Here is a 23,758-nt window from a genome sequence, read left to right as displayed (position 1 = left end):
ACGCTTTCATTTTCTTAATTATGTATATGCACTTCTGTTTTCTACACCAAATGCATCTGCCTTTCATGAAAAGTAAATACTGCCACGTGTGCTAGTGACACAATGTCATGGCATATCCGTGCTCTCATTCGTAAAGGTTCTTGCGTTTTCTCAGATAGGAATCTTCACAGAAAGACCTGGTAATTACACTTTTCATCCTCTCACTTGGCTACAGCTGCAATGATACAATACAGTGGCAGACTCATGTTTAAAATGGCATTGACTCAACTGTAAGTCCCAAAGGTCACCATCATTAAAATCTAGGGCATGAGTTTTACACATGTTACTAAGATCATGCAGATGAAGAAAATAATCTACAGGGAAAGAGATTTTAGGAGCCTTTAATTTTCCTAGCTTTTAAAGCACTGGTTATATAATGCCTAAGCTAGTGGGGCCGCAGAAAATAAAAGTATATGAAAAAAAAGCAAAAAATTATGTGTGAGGTCGGTCGAGGCAAATAACACTTGTAAGATCAAGATTGCCCCCAGTCTTCAGTGCCTGGACTTCCCCATGTTTTCCTTCATCCAGCAGGACAATATTGAGTATTACTATTGACATGATAACGAATTAGGCATAAGAGGAAGATGGCAGATACAGGTGCTCACCTTCTCTCCATCATATTTTTAAAGTCATGGCAGTCAAACAAAGTCTCCAGTGACTAAAAAAAAAGGGAGATGTCACACCTGATTTTGAAAAGGGTAAAAACAAGACCCTGGAAACCATCAACCAGTCAGATATTTCTGTATCTGAGAAGATCATGGATCATACCCTCCTGGAAGCTATGTCTAGGCATATGGATGACAGGGAGGTGTTAGAGACAGTCACATGGCTTTAAAAAGGGCAGATTGTACCTGACTGATCCGGTGTCCTCTGCAATGCAGCGACCATGTTGGTGGGGAAGGGAAGAGCAACTGGTGTGATGTGTCTTGGCTTCTTAAGTCCTTTGACGTGGTCCCACACAGCATCTGTGTTGCCCAGTTGGAGAGCTGTGGGTTTGGTGGTGTGGTGTACTGACTTTGGCTGACTGTCAGGTGCCCACCAAGCCACTCTGTCACTCTCCTCCTTGACAGGATGGGGACAAAAGTTAACGGGTCAGGGTGAGGACAAGGTGATCACTCAGCATTTACGGTCTCAGGCAGACTCAGCTGGGGTAAATTAATTTATTTTATTAGCGATTTAGCAGAGTAGGATAAAGAAAAACAAGAAGAAATACAAAAGTACATTGTCTGATTTTGTGATAGCACTGATGAAAATAAAAGTCCTCACAACTGTTTATCCAGGCAGTGGCATTCGCTTCCAGCAGCCTGAGTGTAATGTATGCACTTCTGTAAGTGTACAAAGGATTCAGAACTCTTCGGCATCTTGGAATTCCAATCATTTGTTTCCTTGGCCTATATTGATTCCTGTGCTGTGTATTGACTATCAGATCTCTTTCTTGTCATTTTCTATATGTTCTGTGCACTATCCAGATAAGCTTTTGTTGTGTGTCCCCACCCCTGTCCTTCCAAATCCTTCAGCATGCTGCCAGCACTTCTGATACTGCCTGTTTTGTGTCAGGTTACAGGATGATAAGCCACTGCATCAGTTCATTTAAGTCCTTACTGGACTATTCATTTTCATTGCAGTGTTCTTGTTTCTCATGGAATTTTTGATTGTGTTTGTATCTGCATTATAACTAAATGGGAAAATGTAAATTTGTCAAATTTTAATGGATTAATAGTAGCTGTTCCATGGGAAAATATGCACCACAATTGTCTGTGCAAATAATAGAGCCAAAAATTAAGAGGTATTCTGTCATTGTTTACAAATGACATTACACAGAATGATCTGTGTCTACCTGGAGAGAGGGCTTGAAGAGGAAGGGGATGGAAAACAAAAGACAGAGTGGTGATTGAGATACTAGTATGTAAATGATGAAGCAGATAATCTGACAAATGGTTAGGAAATTTTCTTTAATACCTGTCTCTCAGACTGACCTCACAACAAGCAGGTCAGGCAAAAGTTACAGACTGGTGGATGAGATACAATCTTGTGTGAGTAGAGGGAGAGGTTGACTGTTCAGAAGAACCTGATAGAAATTTTGGCACTGATTTAATTATGATCACATTTGGGTATAATATGTTACCATGGCAATTGTTTCCTAATTACTGAGTTCTCACAGGGATAGTACAAATGAAAAACAAACCAAAAATCAGTAGAAATGTTTGATCTTTTCTACCACAGTTGCAAAGGACTGGGTCTGATGTTGAAATGATGGGGAGATATTCTATGACCCATAGCATATGAGTTTCATTTAGATGATCCTCTTGGTCCTTGCAGCACAACTAGAGGGTCTGTAAAAGGAAAAGGAGGAGACAGATAAGAAGAGTATGCCTAAGAATGGAATAATGTACGATTTAGTGAGCTAGATTCTGATCTAACTAATGCCCTGGCTTCAGTGGAATTTAGCTTGGATTTACGTTGGTGTAAACAGGATCAAATCTGATCCAGATCTGGATCACTGAACCTTATACAACCACAAGAAATATATCTGGCATTTCCTGTAATGTGTGGTATATTATACCACTGTAGTATTTGCTAAATCACATCACTTGAACCTTAGCCTATTTTGGAAGGGCAGTTAGTAAAGAAAGAGGACTTTTTTTAAAAAATACCATGTTTGATATATTTCTTTCAAGATAACTTCCAACCTCCATCACATTGCTGTTTCATTCTAATTTAGATCATTAGATGTAGGGGAGGACAAGGTAATCTATCCTGAAGAAAAAAAATAATCAATGCAAGTAGGTGTAATTAGTAGTACTTTCCTCTGGTGAGTCAATGGTGTAGAAAGAGCTGAAAAACCACTGCAGACTGCATTTGTTCTTCCTAATGTGTTGTGACTCCCTCACAGCTTTCATAATGAAGTTGTTTAGATCTCCCCTAGGACAGATATGTCTTTTTTTTTCCTAGTTAAACAGACTGACAAGCTCTAATATGCCATGAATAATTTTATCTATGAAGAAAGATCCAGTCATACAGACTCATGTGGGCAGCAGGAGTTTTAATTTTTTTATTTGTTGAAAACCAAAATAAGCTTTTGATGAAGTGCTTACTTCACACTTCATGTTTTTACTGAGTTTATTAAATATATTTATAGGTGTAAATCCTTGGGGATATTCTGTCTAAACCTGAATGTGCTTCTAGTCACAGGAGGCTAGGTACAAAGATTTGTGAGCTATATATGTTGTTGACTGCTTCTTTGCATTCATTCTGATTTGCCAAGAGAGTCTTCTTTTCTTGACAAGTTTAGTAACATAAATTAGAAAAAGGAAATAGTATGCCAAAAGATGAGAACATGACTACTCCATGTGTTTAAACTTCTCCACCAGTCAGGTTATTTGTTTCATAAACTTGAGCATAGTGGAAGTACACATAGAATAAATCAGCATTTGAAACTAAAAATAAAAACAAACCCTACATCTTCTCTGGATGTTGATGTAGAAGCAGATGCTTGATCAATAATATCTTACACAGTTGGGCACAGATTTTGCCTGATGGTTTTGTGCACTATTACTGGTTTAGAATACTTTGTGCAGGTTGCCTGGCAGTTTTTGGGTGCTCCACCCATTTCATTTTCCTCCTTCTTCACATCTTCCTGGAATTTTCCTTCCAGTTGAATCTTGTCCAGCCTAGAGTGTTGCCTCTATAAATTGTATCAGAGCAGTATCTAGGCAGGTCTTCAGAAATGCCAGGGTCATGTGCTTGAGGAAAAGTGTAAGAATATGGTGTGTACATGTATAGAGAAGTCTTCACAGCTATTAGAATAAAAAACAACCTAAGTGTCCCTCCTGGGATTTTTCTGTGTAAAGGAGCACAATTCTCCTTCTTGCTGCTGATCAAAGGTGTCTGTGGCTCAAGCTGTGTTTCTGTTAGATATGAGAAGAATCACATTGGCATAACTCTGACCCTGGCTCAGAACTAAACCACAGTTGCTTCTGGCGCTGAGATCTGAGCAGCAGATACCACTGTGGCACCGTACCCCACACCAGACACCAGCTGTTGTGGCACTGACCTCTCAGAAGCCATCCCTCTTGTCCAGGTGAGTGTATTTGCCACCAGGTCAGTCAGGCAGCCTGTACACTTGCACACCAGCACTTGGAACACTCTGTGTTTCTGTGTCAGAAATGTACAGCCAATAAAAGCTTATGAAAGGCTGTTCAGATTGCTACTGAGATGAAGTCTTTGCTAATTTTCCAGCAGAAAACCACTCTGTTCTCTTTGTTGCCAGTTGCTGAGTCTCTGAACAGTCTTTCTGCCTTCCTCTGCAGATCAGCTGTTTGAGCCACAATGCTGTTCCATACCAACCAGAGCCTTCTTTTGCTTTCATAGCTGTTGTTTGGCGTGCTTCACAGGTACCAACCCTTTGGAGTCAGCAGAGTATTTATCATCAACTCCAAGTCAGCTAAGAGGTAGAAATACTGCCAATATTGTTCATGGGTCACTGCTTGATTTGCTAGAGATAGTGGTCTCTGAGGAAGGAAGAGGAAGTTATCAGGTTTCCCTTGATCTCTTTGGGTACAAGTGTTATTAATCTGCCATCCTTCAATTCTGAACAGCTAATTACGCCTGTGGGATACAAACTTTTAATAAAGGAAAATTTTCAGAATCTTTTGATTCCCACTGGACTGTGAAGTGTAGAGGTGCTGAAAACTTGGGTGACTGTAATATGCATATAGAGGATACACCCCTCCCTGCAGTTTGGATGACTCCTAGTGTGTCATCCACAATTTTGACATCTTTTATCATTATGAGGAGGCCATTTCATTGGACAAGTCTCTCATCATGAACTGGGTGCTGTCTTTCTGTGGATTATCTTAAAAAGATCTTAAGTCTTTGACAGAGAAATGTAAGAAGTTTTTTTATGCACTGAAGGACATTTGGGTGATGCCTCACTTCACTAGAGCTTTTATACTGATTCCTAAAAAAAGTGGAGCTTCCTTCAAGGCAAAAAGATGATTGTTAATTCTTTCTTTTTCTCACCATAAATCATCGAATCACAGGATAGTTTGGATTTGTAGAAACCCTAAAGATCATTGAGCTCCAAATCCTCTGCTGTGGGCAGGCACACCTTCCACTAAACCAGAATGCTCTTGAACTCTTTCAGGATGGAGGTAGCCTTTTACTTGAAGAAGACCATTTGCATATGTGTGACTAAGGAAAAGCAATAATTCTGGCCAGCTTGTTAAAGATTGTTTTGTAATTCATGATACAGTCTGTATTTGTCACCCCAGTGCAGTCACCTTCATTTTTAACTGTTTCCTAAATAATTGTATTGCCTGTCTGCCTGACTGTCTGTTACCTGTATTTTTAAGCTATTTTGGCTGCTTAATGGGGAGCAGAGGTCTCAAAGATACCAAATTCCTACAAGTTTTGTGGAAATTGACACCTTTGTGAAAGGAAAGATAAGGAGAATTACACCAATGCCCATTCCTTTTGTCAGCAGCCAGCAGGGCAGCTAAAATATACAAATTCCTAGATGAAGGGAGGGTTGAGAAATGAAATACATATGGTCATGTGTGCTTAGTCACAAATCTTGGTGCTCAGCTTTGTTTTCGTTACTTCAGAGTTCACTATTTGCATGTACAAATTGAGCTCTGTTCCTTTCATCATTCAATACCTTTAATTATAGCCATAATCATCTAATATGGAGTCCTGTTATCAGATGCTCTTAACTAATTAATGCTGTAAATTACTGTAAAATCTAGGATGAAAGTTGCTATGCAATAAAAATTATTATTTGTGTTTCTGGTTCCCAGAGTATACCAAATAGATTATTTTAAGAGTACCATGACCCCAATAGGGAGACTATCACTTTACTCCTCCAATAAACACTTGCAATTACAGAAGCTTAAGGGGTTTGTAACTGTCAACTGTGAATTTAAAGAAATGGGGAGTGCACATTCCTTGTTACCCAGATTTTTTCTATGAGGTCAGGTGACTTCATGGCCCTGAAGATCCAAACAGAGTTGGTTGGGTCTGTGGGTTCACTTCAGGGAGCAGTGTGGTGCTTTCCCTGTGAATCTTCCAGTAGATCCAGATTGAACTGGGTAAGAGAGGGGTGCAGGGAAATTAGAGCACCTACATCCAACCTTCCTGGTTTATATGGCTTATGAAATCTGGTTTTAAGGATAGCTTAGGAGATTGTGAATTTCAGGTTTGACTGATGGGGGAAGATCAGGGATGGTCCAGATGAAAGTTGATAGTTTAGAAGAAAAGCTGTGGAAGAGATGAAGATAATCTAGTCTATCAGTGATCCTTCTTCAGGGCTAGTGTTTCCCTGCCTTGCTCTTGCTCTTCTCTGGCTTCATCTGTAATTTTTCTGGCTAGTTTCTGGCTGCAGTTGCATTTCCCTCACTCACTGTATCCACAAACTCTGCTCATTAGTTTTTCTTCAGTGAGGCATCAAATGCTGATTAATCTCAATGCATCCCCCTCATGTAAAACTTTCCTTAGGAGCCAGATACTGCCCACACTGTGCACAAAACCGCTGCTGACATCAAGAGTTACGTTGCAGATCAAGGCAAGTATTGACAATACAGGAGCTTTGCTGCAGATCAAGGGCAGATCAAGGATCTGTGGGAGCTTCTGCACGTTTCTTTCCAAATGGCTATGCTGGCAGGGAAGTAGGCTGCTGGATTCATAACAGCAGACACAGATCTGTCCCTCTCATGGTTTGATTGCTGGAACTGAAAAAAGCCCTGCCTGGTTTCCACTGTTAAAGTTACCCTCAAGTATTAAAGTATTTTTTCCAGAAAAAGAGATGTAAAATTCCAACCTTACAAAAGTCTTAAAGTTTGACAGTGGAGTCAGGGCTTTGTTTTCAGTGGAGTCAGGGCTTCATCCTTCGTGCAACAGCTGTCTTGTTCTTTGGCAGGCGTGGTGGCCATCCAGTGATGAGTTAAATGATTCTTTCCTGTAGTTTTGATGTCAGTTTTGTAAATATGTGAAGTGCTTTAGCTTAAAAGTGAGCAATACAAAGTCCTATGCATAAACAAATTCAGTAAAATTTAAGCCTGCCCGTTTAAAATATCCAGTCATTATTAATTTAAATCATCTTATTAAGTAGTTTTACTTCTGCTTCAGAAATGTATTTTTGGAAGAAGTTCCTTCACAGTAGACTGAGTAGGATGTGTTCTGTTAGCATTCGTAAAACCCTGTAGCCAGTTATTCATCCCACTGTTTAATTTACAACTTGTGGTTTGTGATGGGTCCATTCCAAATTCTACATCATTCATCTGGAGGGTTAAGGAGGCTCTGGGACTTTGAAGGGAACAAAAATAAACCCTCTTTATCACATGCAGTTCATGAATTACGGAATAAAATATATCTTAATGATCATCTGTTTAATTAAACTAAAAAAAATTGTCATCCTCCTGGAGCCATGCCAGTTAGTACTGGTGGCAGACTAAACTAGCTTTAACAAGATTGTCCCTAAAAAACCAAGGCAGTATTTTAATACAACTGCATTCTGAACTCTATTTGTTCTGTTTAAAAAAGAGATAGAAGAGGCATAAATTTTATAGCAAATGTTTCCAGCACGAAGCCAGTATAAATTGTTTTGCTCAGAGAATAGCTAGCAATGTTTGAAACAAACTTTCATATATAGCTGAAATGTATATTGTCAGGATACTTGGAAGTCATTAAAAAATCCCCTTTCTACACTGAGCAGTTGTTTTCTAGTTCTCTGACTGTGCATGTATAAAATTATAGTTTATTGTTTTGATCACACAAGAGCCCTCGATGATATAGAAATATGTACATGTTTGCATCGTCTTCATAAGCCACTGATCTTTTCTAAACCATGCCATGCTCACGTTTGTTGAACCAATATTATAAGAAAATTATTGCTGTATTTTTACATTTTCCTAGGAAGCTCTCCTAAACTGCTTCAAAGAATGTCAAGAGCACTTACAGGAAGTAATGAAAAGAGCCTTACAAAACTCATCTTTTGTGATAATCTGCGCTTTAAAGTTGCGCGCTTTGCGCCAAAGCGTTATCTGTGTGTGCTGTCACTCTCCTGAGCTGCCACATGCTGAGGGAGTCTGCAGCTATATCGGACTTCAGACAGTGCTAGGACTCTGTATTTCCAAAAACACTGTTAAATAACCTAAGCACCTGGGTCTAGGATCTGCATTAATATTGCTAATTTGGGGCTGGATTGTAAAATTTTCCTGATGAACTTTTCAAGGCCACAGATATCACTGAGTGGCGGAAATGGGAGCTCATGCCTTGCTTCTGTTAGGGCACCTGAAAATCTCCCTCTTGGCATATGTAGAGATACCAGTAATAATCCAGTGACAGTTTCACACATGGACAGTTTGTAGGCTTGTCTTGATGAAGAATGACTTGCAGAAATAGATCTACCTCTCTCAAACCTTTTCTGCCTTGTGCACATGACAATAACTGCTGAATAGCCTGGTAGCCTGGCTTTTCCTCTGTTTCCCCTGCACTGAAAAATCCACAATAAGCACTAGGATTGTAAATAATAATTTTGATACTTCTTTTTTTGCAGAAAAGATAAAAAAAGTATTTTTGTTCTACCAGAAGCTTTTTCATGTATTCATTTTAAATTAGCCTATTTTCCGAGATGAAAGTTGGAGGGCAGCAATCATCACTGCCAGTAAAGGCAATAGCTCATGGAAGGGAAACAAAAGTTAAGAGGAGGAATTAAGAAAAGATAAAAAATTTTTAACTATAGCATGGGGTTTTTTGTCTCTGTAGCACAGCATACACATTTGTACACATTTGCCTAGCTGTTACATAGATATACAAAGGTACTCAGAATACTAGGGAGAAAAATTAACATCAGAGCATGTGTAAATGTCTTTATGATCTATTAATATTTAGGTGGTGTGTATTTACAGTTATGTTGATGTAATTTAAGTGCTACAGGTTTATAATATAAAGTGTAGAAGTAAAAAGAAAAAAAGTGATAAATGAGATTCATCATGAATATTTCCTCTCAGATGTGTTTTCAAAGGGCCTGTATCCATTAGTACCGAGAATTTTAGGGATGGAGACATTATGAATTGTCAGAAAACCATATACGCTGGATAAACTACACTGTCATTCCATCATGGTGTTTTTGTGAACAAAGTGCAGCATTGCTCAGGGGTGTCTTGACAGATTCATAGTTTTGATTTTCTTTTAGTGGCCTCCTCAAGTGTTAATAAAAATATAAAAGTTTTATGTCTGTTTCAGAATTATTTGGACTGCAGCTGTCTGCCATAGTGCTTCCAAGAATGTCAAATAGAACCTGAAGGGAAAGGTCATGGAGCCCAGCTCTCACAAATCAGATTCCTGTGCCAAAGGGAATAAGGTTCTCCCCCTGTTCAGAGAGATTTTGCACTCATCTGCACCCATGGTTTTCACCAAAGGAAATCAGCCAGCTTTGTGTATGAAGTGGTTGGGGGGGATGTAGGTATTAATACCTGTGACAGACATCATGTCAATCACAGCTGTCAGGTGGAGTTCTCACCACTTTATGTTGGGCTGTGGAGGTGTTTAATAGAATTTTCTTTGTTAAAACTTTAAAGGCAGGAAAAAATATTAAAAGGAGGATGGGGCAAGGAGTGGATAACAAAGGAGAAAAATGGAGAACTAGTTTTTTTACTGTGCAGTGCCTCTGTTTGGCAGCAACTGGAGGGCAGCATGCAAAGAAGTTGATCCAAAGTCATAAAAAAAAAATTTGTTTGCCAACAAAGATTTGAATTAGTCTGTTTCAGTTGTTGCCAACATGAAATCTCCCCATTTCTTTCTCAAGACTAAATAATTAAAATCATTAATGCTTTTTAGCATTGTGCTGGACTACATCATGTTGCATTCCATAAGCACTTTGCTGTGAAATAATGGAATTGTGTGTTTCCAGAGACTTATTTATTCACAAGCCTTGGTGACATATAAATGAAAAAGAAAGGGACAAAACCCTACCTCAGATGTTTGTGCAGTGCAAATCCCTAGTGGCTCCGGGATTTAGATGCCATTTGAGGTGGGAATCCAGACCCAAAGCTTGCCAAGTTAACACTGAATACAGCAAATTTAAAAAAAAAAATTTTGCGAGATATTAATCTTCCATGCTGACCACTTTGAGCACATACCTGGTCCTGACACATGATCAAACTGTGTGGAACTTGTGTGCTTCATATTTACAAAAGGATGGGCTCTGTATTGTCATGGCTAACAACATTGTGAAAAAATACATAAACCAGACTATTTCCTTGGCTGCTATTAATAGTCAGCTTTGCTGGTGGAGCTGGGGATCTGTCAGTGCTGTCTGTTTGTGTACAGTTAAGTCACAACAGTGCTGCAGTTTCGATAAGATTTTTGAAGGGCGTAAGCAAAATAGAGACTGTTTGTTCATTTTATTTTTATGGAGAAACAGACAAAGATCAAGTCTATATTTCAAAGCTTTTTCTAATATAGGTATATGAAAAAAATAAAAAGCCAACAATATCTGAGAGCTGTGCTGGCAAAATTGTGAGTTTATTTGCTATTACAGCAGCCAGAGGCACCTTTTGCTGATGTACTTTTGTTTCAGGTACTGCTTTACACGAGCAATTCAGAAATTTGCTTGTGTAACTGTACAGGTAATCGTGTCTGGTTTGGTTTGCACAAGGGTGAAATGGGTGGTTATCTGTTTCATTCATATATATATATATATATATATATATATATATATATATATATATATGGTATATAATCTCCATATGTTACTGTATGAAAGGATCACAGAACAGACACAAGAGAGAATGTATGGAGGGAAATGAGCAAACTCTCTCTATCAAAGTGTTCTTTGGGGCCTCAAGTCAATAAACTGCAGCCATCAGAGAAATGCACTACATTTCTTTAAAGATGAGCAATCTTTGTTGCAATAACAGTATGTTTGTAAAATGTGTAGTGGAGAGGACAGCAAATCAGAATTTTTGCCATTTCTCCGGGCCTTTTATGTGTAAGGGATGGTCCCCAGGTGCTTTTGCCAAGACTGTGTGAGTTGGACACTTCGGACCAGGAGACTAGCAATCATCTTAGTGGCATAGTTGGCAAACCACAGCTACTAGCATGTCGTGGGTGGACTACAAATAAGCTTTAGGGTTCATGTGCAATATGGAAAACATGGAGAATTGAATACACCTTTCTAACACTTCAAAAAAGGCCCATAGCTTCAGAAGTACTGACTTTATACACCTCTTACTTAGAAAAGAGAAAGCTGCAGGATCCAAGTTCTTCAGGAGGTAGGTTTTGAAGTTTCAGACACACGTGTTTAGAGACATTCAATGAGTGTGATTTGCAGCAACTTGAAATCAGAGCATGGATGCACCATCCTTCGCTCCAGGCTGGTGGATTTTCTTGCTTCACATTAAGTGCTGTACCCTGCTAAGATGCAGTGCAGGTAGGTTATCCTCAGTCATTTAGCTGGAAGGGAGCTTACAGGAGCCATCAGTGCTGTCAGAATGGCACAGCAAACTCATTTGACATCCTCGTGAAAATTAGGAGAGTAGCAGTTATGGATTTCCAAACAGGAGAAACCCTAACCTAAGGGTCTGAGAGCACAGTGTGGTGACTGCAGCATCTCACCTGAGTGGTGAGGCTCACGGTCAGTTTTTATTTTGGGGGCATTTCTGAGAGGAAAGGAGCTCTAATGAAGCATTGTTTATTTGGCTTTTTATGTGCTTAGACAGAAAGGCCAGCAATTCAACAGCTTGAGACTTCAAAGGCTACTATTGCCTCCAGTGTGTGGTATCAGAGCAGTTAAAGATGTTCCTTTTCAGTAAGTCCAGGAGAAAATTCAGAGTCTCCAGGGCTGCAGGAAAATTTGCTTAGCTGGGTACTGTAGAAGTTACTTTCCTGTGTTTCCCATAAATTATTTCACAACTTAAATATGTTATTTGAGTTTATACTCTTCCAGATATTCTGAGTTTTTTCCATTTTCCTGTATGCTAAAGACAATGATTCTTCATAAACTGTCAGAGGCTAAACAGGAATACTCTGCCTTGATTTTATTAGATTGTGACTCCCTTTTATTGAGTAATGAACATTATGAGTTAAAATCTGCATATCATCTTTTGATGGTGACCTGAACCTTTTTAAAACCATTACTTGTGGGGCATTCAATCCAGTCAGATGCATACTGATGGAAAAACAACCACCAAGAGCTCCTGCTGACTATGTACAGGCAAAGCTTGACAGCCCAGCATCAAACAAAAAATTGATTTCAAACCCAGAAGTCAATATCTTGCTTTTGCAAAGGCACTTTGGCACTTGAGAGGAAAGTTTGCATGTAATGTACACATTTGATGAACAAAATACAGAGGAGATGGCCTTTTTTGACTTGATTTGGTGCACCCATGGTTTTCTGTAAACAGTAAAGTCAATGCAGTGTTGATCTGTGCAGCTGGAGGCGAGCTTCAACTCTTTTTACACATGCCAGATAATATCTAAATGGACCTGATTTTTTATGTAATTGATCTAAACAAATGAAGTTTCTTAAGTACAGCTGTGACCTGGTAATGTTTCAGAATGAAGCCTTAATAAGTTTATAAAGTCTAGTCTTGTCAATCAGTAACAAAGTGCCATTTTATCTGGTGCCTGATTTTGAGGTCACTCATTTCCACTTGCTACTTGTTGTGGTCAGTTTGTGAGATGAAGAATGATTGTGTCTTTACACATGATGTGCTGCTGGAAGTCAAGTTTAGATTTCTGATAGTACCAAGCCTTTCTGTATTGGTCCTGATCTGTGTAGCTTTATTAGCAATATCTAAAATAGCTATGGACAGTGCCTAGAGACATTCATAGGGACACTGAGTAGTGTTGTCATGAAAATACACTGCAGGTTTTATATTCTGCAGCTTTTTTTGGTGCTCACTCTTTGTAGCACATGCTATTGCAAATTCAGCAATCCAAGTTGCACTTTTAGAGGGATACTTAAATTGTTTACATCTGTGTAGTGGTGCTCTTCTAGTAAGTAGTTTCCAACGTTTGTGGACCTTTCTGAACAAATACTCCACCAAAGTGCCTAGGAAAAACTATTCTTTAGGCTTTTGTCATCCACAGTCAGCTGTGTGTTTATGCACGTGGCATCATAAAGTATAAGTAGATACATGGCTATGAAGATTGCAACTCAAGGAGTTCAGTTTAAAAAAGACTCTTAACCAAAATATTCCCTAGAATCAGGACACAGACACTGGTGATTCTAACTGCATAATAAGGACTATGCTTTTCTCTGGTGAGAGTCCTTAATGGAACAGCAGGTCCCTATTATTCTGTTACTTTAAACAGAGGAAAAAACATCAAGGTAGCTGTCCTATTGTTTTGTTACTTGATGGAGATTACACATCAGCACTTTGCTTTCCTTTGCTTCGTTTCAGTGTCACTTTGAAAACCAGGGACACAAGGTGTTGCTACAGGAAAAGAGGGTATTTCACAGTCTGTTGAAAACACTCCATTGATAGAGGCGAAGCTAGTCTTACGTGAATTCAGTGGATGTACATCTGAGAGATATAGTCACTCAAGTTGTAACGCTGATTCTAGTTTTTAAGTGTTGTGAGAGAAAACACTTCTGAAAACACTTTATCTCTGCTCAGATAAATCCTCTTATTTCTGAGTGACCTATTTCACTCCATCTCTTTCATCCTCCTCTGCAGTGGCTTTTCTCGCGGACTCTGTCTATGGAGACAAACACTGTTGTCTCACATTGCTTGAAGGAGAAATTCTCCTCTAGGTTGCAAAATATCAGTGCCAGCCATGGGATGGACCAGCTTACAAAAGAGATACCTTTGCACACTGCTTTAGCTCAGTCTAGATGTTGCACGTTCAGCTGGACTGTCTGCAGCTAGAAGAAAAACTGGGTCTGCAATTTGTCCTGACTGTCATCAAAAGCCCCTAAGGTACCCTCCAAGCAGGCAGCTCCTCCCGCTTTCATTTTCCTCCTAATATTTTTTCCATTGTCTGCCAAATTGGGGGTTAAATATTCTGTTCACTTTTCTTTTGCAGACACCATCATTGGATTGGCATGTGTCTGATAGGGAACCTGTTTCTGGCAAGCAGTCTCACTTTTAATAGCAAACTCCCTGTGCCCCCTGCAAAGGTGATGGGGAAGACCCAGTTCAGTTTTTCCTAGTCCACCTGACCTTAAGAGCCTCATCAGATTCATGAGAGAAGCACCCCAGCTCCCATACCCAGTGGCACCCAACAGGACAAGGAGCCCTGTGAAGATGATTTCAGCTGGCTGGTCCAAGTGTTGCGAGTGTGCATCTGCAGTAGATTGAAGTGTGTCCTATAGCTGAAGCAAGGCTCTCTGCTGTTCTGTCAATTGAATGCAGAGTACATAGTTTTTTAAAAAATTGTTTCCTCTGCCAGGCTGGCAGGATGGGGGCGGGGAGTGTTTTTCCTGTGAGTGGGCACAAGTAAGATTGCCCAAAGTCATGTTAGCAAGTTCAGCATCCCAGCTACTGTAGAGCTGAAGTCCAAGGAAGCATAGAGTGATTCATTCCACCTGGCAATATATAAATGAGTAGAGAGAAATATTTCCTGTACCTAATCCAGACACCAGTTAGGCATCAGTCTGTCTGAATGTGAGCAGACGTACAATGACATGTGTGGAGGAGCAGAATAAGCTGGGAAAAAATGAGAATGTATTTTTTCACTCAGAGGTTAGCACGTTTGCCCTGAACGCAATCCCAAAACCTAATGAACAGAAAGTGTAATTGTTACATAGACTAATTTCAAAACAGTACTACTATTAAAGATTAAGGGAGAGAAAAGGAACATGAGGTTCAGACCTTTATTGAAATTTTGTATACTAGCTCCTCATTGGTAATTTTTTATGGTTCACATTTATTCAGCTCTTCATTCACAGGCCTTCTGTCAAGGCTCTCCAATATGTACCAAGTACAAGCTTCATAACTGTATTATCTTTCAGCTCTGCTTATCTGTGGTTAGCAAGCCGGTGTTCCTCAATGACATTTAAATGTTAGAAAACAAGTTTAAAAAACCACAAAAACACACAAGATAAAGGCAACTTGATTTCTAACAGTGTTTTTTGCATTCAGATTTCCAAAGTTTCCTTACATTTGAATACAGACATGTTAGATACACTTTGGGTACCCATTAGAGAAAATGAGGCTTATAGGGAGATCTTTGAGTTCTGGCTATTTAGACTTCCACAGCTGCCAGCCTGTCTTCTGGAGATGTTGAACTTTTATCTCTGAGATGCTCTTTCATTGGCACCTGGTGTCTAAGACTGGGACTGGTGTCTAAGGCTCCTTTGCTATTGACAGGTCTCTCCTGTTCTCCCTTCAAGGCACACCTCAGCCCTTAAACAGCTTTGCTTGACTCCAAGACTGTTAGAAATTTGGATGGGCTGGGGGGAGAGGTGTTTTATTCCTTGGTATTTTGTTAGCTCAAGCTGATCCCCTCTGCGTAGCTGATGTCAGGTTTTCATTCTAACAACAAGTAGAGAGGGAATGATAAAGTCTGTGTCTTTTTAGAAACCAAAGAGGGAAATTGCAAGAAGGAAAATGTGTGAACATTTTCTCTTTTGGCATAAACAAGATAACTTACAGATAGTCACATTTATCTATCTTGTACTTGGTTAGGAAAGCTCTTGGGGAATCTTGTACAATTTGTGCACTGGCCACGGTGTCCCTCTCCTCTATAAATCTTCTGACTTCCTGGTGTCTGTCCCAATAAAGGCTTGCTGGTAGATGTAGAAGCTGAATCAGACTTCCTCCTGTATTGTACCTGCATGGTGGGATCTGTAAAACCTACATGGTGGGATCTGTTAAAAATTCAATTCTATAAAAATGCAGTTCTGTATAATAGACAGCAAATGATCCGAGCAACTTCCTGCTGTGTAAGATCTCCACATGTACATGATATAAGAGAGCCATTACAGCCAGCATTAAGTTCTCCTTCCTGTGAGGAAATACAGCCACACAGTTTCTATCACTCAAACATTGTGGGTCTAGTTAATAATCATAGAATCACAGGTTTGGGTTGGAAGCAGCCCTAAAGACTCTTCGGTTCCAACCCCCTGCTGTGGGCAGGGACACCTTTTGCAAGACTGGGTTGCTCAAAGCTCCATGCAGCCTGTCCTTGAGTACTTGAGTACTTCCAGCAGTGGGGCATCTGCAGCTTCTCCAATTATGCTCGAATAAGGGGATAGTTGATATCTTAGGAAATCGAGTAAGAAAATCAAGTAAGTTTTTTTGGGGGGTTTTTTTGTTTGTTTGTTTGGTGTTTTTTTTTTTTTTTTTTTTTTTTTTTTTGGGTGGTGATGGTGGGGGTTTTCATGATCTGCTGCAAATCCTGTAGGAGCTTTGGTCACAGCAAAGGATAAGAACCTTAACAGGTTGTTTTTTGTTTTTTTTTTCCATCAAGAAAATCCTGCACAGCTGCAGTAATTTTCAGTAGGAAGATTTCCTAGCTTGTGCTTTTGTATATACCTATTTCTAATGCTCCCTAATTTGATAAGAAGACAATAAAAAAAGTATCATAAGGCAAAGGAAATAATTACTAATTCTAGTCAAGGTATATATATTAAATTCAGTGCTCAGACATGACATAAGTGTTCAGAATTTGTATATGAATGGAATAAAAAACATTATGGAAGGAAAAGCTACCTAAATGTCAGAAACAAACTAAATACAAGCTATAAAATCCTGTGAAAAATCACATAGACTAGAGTAAGATAGATGTGCTGTCTTTACTTAGCAAAGAAGTCACGAAGGATATGAAAATAGAGAACGAAAATAACACATTTTTACTTGATTCGAAAGCATTATCCATAATAGCATCTGCAATGTGTCTGTAATAATATGGTGTAAATTGGAATTTACATAATAGATCTTTGAAAACAGGCTCCGACTCACAATGTGAAAATGGTGCCTCCAGAAGGAAAAATCAACCAATAGCAAAAGAACTTCACAGAAGACCTCCTGCTTATTCCAAGATCCACCCATTTAGCCCTTTTGTAGATTGCAGAGTATTCATCTCAGGCATGAGCTATGTGAAAACTTGAATAGCTGGTCTTGGAAACCTCTGGTATGTTTCTCCTGAATAGACAAGTAATTTTCTCTGGGCTGAATTAAGTTCTTACTAACGGTGATTGACTGACAGTTGAAAGTTCCAACTTTCCTAAAAGTTGGAAACCCTCTACTGGTGTTCATCTCCCTCAGCTGGATTTAATACACTGTTCCTATCTTGATTCCTGTCTCTTGAGCAGAAGAGTCATTAATTTAACTAAACCAGGAGCAGAATTCCTTCACTGTTGTTTTTATTGCCTCAGTGGTCAGGAATTCAACTAGACAACAGTCCCCAGTAATATCCAGTCCAAGAGTGCTGCAGAGCTGAGGTCAAAACCTGGTTAGTTATGATATTTCTTGTCTACACAGTCCATGCTCATTGCTCTTCCCTTAATTTGAGGGTTGATATGCCAGTCAGAGGCCGGTATTACTGGCATTATAGGGCTTTTTTAAGTTTGGTTGAGCTTTGCAAAGTTATATTTTTTAATAGTTCCTTATATTCCCATGATAAGTCTGTCTGTCCAAATGTAGATGATCAGTATAGATCTCTTTTTGAACTTGGTGTTTTCTTTTGTACTGATGTAAAATAGAGAGACCAGTAGGTATGTGTCTTACCTTTCTGGGGGTTTAAGGTAAAATAGATTGGGACCCTAAAACCACTCAGTTCTCCCTATAGAATATACACCCCTGTTGCATGTCTAACCTGAACAAAGCCAGAGGTAAATAGATGTTCAGTCAGAATAATGGCACTCTTGTAATTAACACATATGGGTTTTTTAGACCACCTCAAGCACCATAAGGTTCTGCTATAACCAGCCATAGTTAATGACGAGATGGTGTGAGTCAACAGAGGGTGAGGAGGGGCAGGATGGCGTCTTTCACACATCTCCATGTTTTATCTAATGTTTTTAGCTACCTCAGAAGCTACAGAGATCCTGTGAATGCTTTTTTCTGGTCCTCTCTAAATCCAAGTCCTAATCCAAATTCCCATAGTATCATTAAATGTCTGATACCATTTATTGTAACTTACAACTACATACAGTTCATTCAGTTCTGAGGTCTCTAATTAGAGAAATGGATGTTAATTTCTCATATACAGAAGTCTGGTAAATATTAGATTGATAGGATAGACATTCTTATAGACATTCTTTTCAGATAAGGCATCACAAAAGTATTGTGTAGTACAGAATCACAGAATGGGTGAGGTTGGAAGGGACCACAGTGGGTAATCTGGTCCAAACTTCCTGCTCCAGGAGGGTCATCCCAGAGCACATTGCACATGATTGTATCCAGACAGTTCTCAAATATATCCAATGACAAAGATTCCACAACTTCTCTGGGCAATCTGTTCCAGTGCACAATATTAATGACTTTTGAACATGAGCCCACTAAAAGCAGAGAGATGTATGTGTCCTGTTTCTCATATGCAGGTACTGAACTGTCAATCTCCCTCCAGTTCCATCAAATGCTTTATGGTTAGGTAAAGAAAGTAAAAATACAGATATAATCAGCACTAGGTTCATCTTTCCTAGGTGTTTATCTTCCTCCGTCTGCCTTCCTCAGTCTCTTGGCTAAAAATACTTTGAGTTTTACTCAAAGTAGGCCATATCACTGATCTTTACGTCTTTCTTCACTGTATGTTGTTTCATTTTCCTGACACCTTAGATTTTATGCCACATGCATTTTTATCAGTTTGAGTACATTTCTAACAGTACAAACTACTGGCTTTTGTTAAAATTGTATAACCCTGACATGGTTTTATGGCTTTCCCTAAACCCGGTGTATGATTAAATGTTATCTCAGTCTCATGTTGACTTAACTAGGAAATTCTCAGGCAAAAACGGGCATGAAAAACAAACTCTCTGGGAGCTGTTATATCCGATCATAAACTGGCTCTAATGGTGTTGATCTATCCAGCCGGGTGGTATTTGTCATTCTTTAAATCACAAATCAGTGCCACAGATAGATTACGGTTTGCAACCTGCAGTTGTTCATACGGAGTTAACTTGGCTGTCAGGCCGCCTTTCTGCAGTGCTTTAAGCTTTCATAACTTTCCGTGCATGAGACGAACTATTTTCTAGCGGCTCAGGAATCATGCTGTTCATTAGAACATATGGAACAGGTTTTGTTACGCTTTTGAGTTTAATTTAGGATATGTGGCACCGCAGCCTTCGTACTTTTTAGCATTGTCTGTGGCATAAATGAAGTAGAGTATGGAACTACTCAAATCCTGAACCTTAAAAGTATTTTACTATATTTCAGATCATCCTCCGAATATTCAAAATCATTCAAGACTTCGAACTCCACCACCTCCAATATCACATGCTCACACCCCAAATCAGCATCATGCAGCCTCCATCAATTCCCTGAACAGAGGGAACTTCACTCCACGCAGCAACCCCAGCCCAGCTCCTACAGACCACTCTCTCTCTGGAGAACAGCCAGCCACTACTCAAGAGCCAGCCCATGCTCAGGACAACTGGTTACTCAACAGTAACATCCCACTGGAGACAAGGTAAGTTACTTTCTTTAGCAGTTACAATGTTCTGTGTGTGCTCAGGATGTTATGGAAAATACACACATCTGCATAGCCAGCCACCTAGTTTGTGGTGTTTGACTTATGCATTTTGTGTTGTATTATTATTCCTTATGTCTTTTATTTGGACTAGGAGAAGAGGAAATTGCTCTTCTTCCATAACTAAAAATGTTGTCTTTAACAGATGCTCATAAGGTTATTTTCCTCATTTAAAATTGGAATCAGGATCATAGATTAAAATGCTCTTGGTTTTCTTTCTTTTATTTTCCTTTAATGTCTTTTCTTCTTATGTGGTAGGATAAATCAATATCCTATTTAAAAAACTGGAATCAGTCAGTGTATTGAAAAGGTTTAGCCTTGTAGCTGTGCCTCATCAAGCAGTACTTTCATAGTACATTATTCAAGAAAAGTTCATCTTGTTTCACCTAATGAGGAAAGGTCAGCTGCTGCCTTTTCAGCATTGCTCCAGCAAGCATGAAACACTGGATAGCCCAGCATCAGTCATTTAATGGTGTTTCCATTTAGCTCTCAAATTCTTTTCCACCTATGTAACACCTGAAGGGTGTGACAAGGGTGTACCCAGTTGCTCTAGTTCTAGCTTTGTTCAGGTTCTGTGTAGGTTCTGTAAAAGAGAGCTGTCACACTCCCTCAGCCTCAGTCCTCCTACCTGATGGTGAGTGCATCTGCTTGGAGTCCCAGGGCTTTCTCCAGAGGTTTTGCTTCACCATTTCCTTTGCTACCCAGCAGCCACTGTGGAGGCTGGAGTTGTTAGCTCCCATGCATGGTGTCTTTTCTGTCTGCAGAGAAGTCTTCCAAGCCTAAAACATGGTGCATTTGCTCAACTGCCTTTGTTCCTTCGTTTGTCTAACCTTCTCAAACCAACAAGATTTTAGACAGCAAAAATCATACAATAACTGAAAACTGAGACAGAGCCCAAATTTGTCACTTCATTGCCTGTAGGAATCTCATTGAGAGCAGCAGTAGCTGTAGCCGTATCATGGGACAAATTGTACCCAGTTTTGCCAACTTCTGCTAAGAAAAATGAGCACATCTGTCAGTCTTTTTGAGAATGAGCTATATCTGCTGGCCCTCTGAAACTTCAAAAACAACCTCAATATCACATTTTGTGGCATTTAAAGATAATTAATTTCTCTATGACTGCTTGATTATAAAGATTCAACTAAGAAGCTGGATCCAAAAGATTAAGACAAAATTATAAGCAAGTAATGCAAGTGTGATTTGGCAACAGTTTCAGTAATTATATTGTGTTAGTAATTCTCCAGCACAAATACCAAAGCCCTGAGTTTTATGTGATACTTCTTATTAAAATTGCATTAAAAAATACTTAGGCCTCACTCCTGCAGATCTTTTGTGATAATTCTCTATAATTTTGAAGGAAGCCCTGTGCCTTTTACTAGCCAGGTGGTGAATTCTTTGTAGAAGAGATAATACACTGTTTTAGTAGTGCAAAACCTTAAAGGCGGTCCTCATTTCTTCTCTGTGAAATCACTGTGAATGAAAACTTTTCAAAATCTAAAGCGGATTGCTCTTGTTGCAGGCTGGATTGGTCACATCATTGCTGTTAATCAGACTGGCAGTTGTAGGTCCACCTTCATGAAGAGATCTTTCTGCATCATTTGATGATTTCACTAGTATCACAGATCAGTCACATTTGTACTTGGTCCTCAAGCTAACCATTTTATTAATTTGGTAGAAAACAGGTCATTTCAAGACTGGTGGTGAGGCTTTTGACACACTGGTTGAAATAGTGTAATTTTGCCCAGTGTTCGTTTTGACAACAAACATGTTGGAAAATAATATGTAATTTTGTGCCAACAGCAAATTAACTCTACTGACTGTTCCTTCACTTGAGCAAAATTAAGAAAAAAGTGTGTTATAATGATGTCATAAAGAGAGTAGGCTGAGCTGCATAGATGATCAGTATATCTGTGCCTAATCTCCACTCTTACAGTCAGCTCTTCTGGCACACAGAGGTCTTCCATTGCCTTCAGTGGGAATTGTGTAGACATAAAAGACCAGGCTTCAGACCTCTTTAGCAAACTTGGATTCCCAGTTCAACCTCTTTCATGAGACTGATCTTCCCCATCTTCTGCACTGCAAAGATTTTTAGAACCAAAAACTAAGAGAATAAAATGTCCAATATGTATAAATACAAAACCTGGCCAAGAGACATTAATCGGAGAATAAAGGCATTTGAAGTTAGGAGATTATAGTAATCTCATGTCAAAAATGGAATTGTATTTCCATTGTTGTTGTTGTTGCATTTTAATCCCATATTAGTCAACAGAGAGAAACACAAGAAGAAAAAAGCTGCATCTTTTAAACGAGGATTGTCACAGGCCGTGGAATGTGCCTTCAGTTATAGAATTTAACCAGTGTTTAAAGTGGCTTGATTTTGGCTGCCGTGGACTCCAGGCAGTTTTCAGAACTGGAAATTCAGACTGGTTTGTCACTGCCTGGAAATTTCCCAACCATAATGCAAGGGCAAGCAGAGATGTGCAGCACAAATACGCAACTGATAGGATAAGCATATCTGAGAGTTTCGTATGTTGCAAGAGGAAGAGCCCCTCTTCTTCTCTCCCTCCTTTTCATTAGTTTCCCTTTACTCCCTTTTCTCTGTTTCTCCTTTCTCCTCTTTCTTTTCCTGTCTGCTCCCTTTTTTGTTGCTTTAAAAGCCATGTATTATCAAGGTTGTGGTGAGAAGATCTTTGCTCAGCAGTCACTCCTGACAGGTAAGTGAGTTCCCCCCATATTTACTCCTCAGTCTTCTTTCTTCTGTGGTCTCCTTCCTGTTCCTTTACATTTGACCTTGTGGGAGCAAATAAATGCCAACTAGATGGATGTTTAGTTCACGAACCAACAGTTTTCAGGAGACTTCCACTCCCAGGAAATTTCATGTGGTAATCATGTAAGGTCAGATTTCTGCCACCACTACTGCTAATGAGAAAGGAGAGTGGTTTGTAGCTAGCCAGCCATTTGCAGGTAATCTCCAAGGGTGCAAACTCTGTGAGCCTTCCATGAGGAGGACAGTCACACATCAGTACCTCAGATGACCCAGTGAACTCTCTGTTACAAATGCATACATTAAGAAATTTTGTAACCCTCCCCTTTTCTATTTTATTGACAATCCACAACTGAAATTCATGGAACCAATTTGATATGCATTTTAACTACCGATGAACTTTTTATTGATTTATTGGTGTGTTGCTAGGTGCCTTGCCTCTTACCCATTAAATGCTCAGTGCATGCACATATGCTGCTTCTTTTTGCTTTGACCTCAGCATTCAATTTTTCCTGCATTCCCAGGGAATGTGAGGAAGCCGGGAACACTTGGGGATGGATTGATGTCTCAAGTGCTATGGCACACAGCTCATGCATGTTGATCCACTTTACTCCAAAGCTATGAATAGGAGTCACTTCACTTTCATTCAGATCAAGGAGTATATCTGTTCTGTCAAAGCAGCCCAAAAGCCTACAAAAGCAGTGAGCTGAGCTAAACAAGTGCTGGCATTAGCAGCAGGAAGAGGAAGAAGTAGAAATGAAAATTAGGTTTCAGAACATTTTAGAAGAAACAGTATCAAGGTTTGTATAATATGACAGGGCTGGTTTCTCTTGGTTTAGCATGTTACCTGGATCCAGTTTCTTTGACAGGAATTCTTGTTTGACTTCATGTCACTTATACCCTCTAGGCCCTTAATCCTGCATAAGTGATAAAGTGTCACAGTGGTGTTATGTTTTTTTCTGCTAGTTTTTGCCAGAGGATTTATTCACTATTCAAGCTTAGATTCAGTTTTGATGCTGAAAACACACATGGGCAAAATCAGGACAGTATTTTTTTAAAAAAAGAGCATGTGAAGAATGTTCTTTTGCCAGGTCTTGAGAAACAAGCCCAAAGGTGAGAAAGACACAATTTGTTCCCAGCTGTGCCTCTGAGTTAATTCTTTATATTCCTGTTATTGTCCTCAAAAAGCACAAAACAGTTTAGCATTTATAGATCAAAATGTAACTTATAAAAGAACATGCCGGGGGCACAAATACTGCAAAATGCCGCTGCTGTGTGCAGGGTCAGTCCCAAGCATTTGCATGTGCAGCCCTTAAG

General features: G+C 39.4%; 1 protein-coding gene across 2 annotated transcripts in view; it reads left to right on the top strand.

Annotated features, from left to right (window-relative positions):
* The window catches only part of TENM4 (teneurin transmembrane protein 4), a 338,879-nt gene that overhangs the window by 112,891 nt on the left and 202,230 nt on the right, over positions 1 to 23,758 (top strand). For both annotated transcript variants that reach the window (XM_066341254.1, XM_066341256.1), the window contains exon 3: positions 19,365 to 19,617. In XM_066341254.1, the coding sequence (XP_066197351.1) occupies positions 19,365 to 19,617 (253 nt within the window). The remainder of the gene's footprint in view (positions 1 to 19,364; positions 19,618 to 23,758) is intronic.

This window comes from Sylvia atricapilla, chromosome 2 (assembly GCF_009819655.1).
Source record: "Sylvia atricapilla isolate bSylAtr1 chromosome 2, bSylAtr1.pri, whole genome shotgun sequence".
In the NCBI taxonomy this organism is placed as follows: domain Eukaryota; kingdom Metazoa; phylum Chordata; class Aves; order Passeriformes; family Sylviidae; genus Sylvia; species Sylvia atricapilla.
The sequence above is the reverse complement of the archived record's forward strand: the minus strand, read 5'-3'. Positions and strand labels throughout refer to the sequence as shown.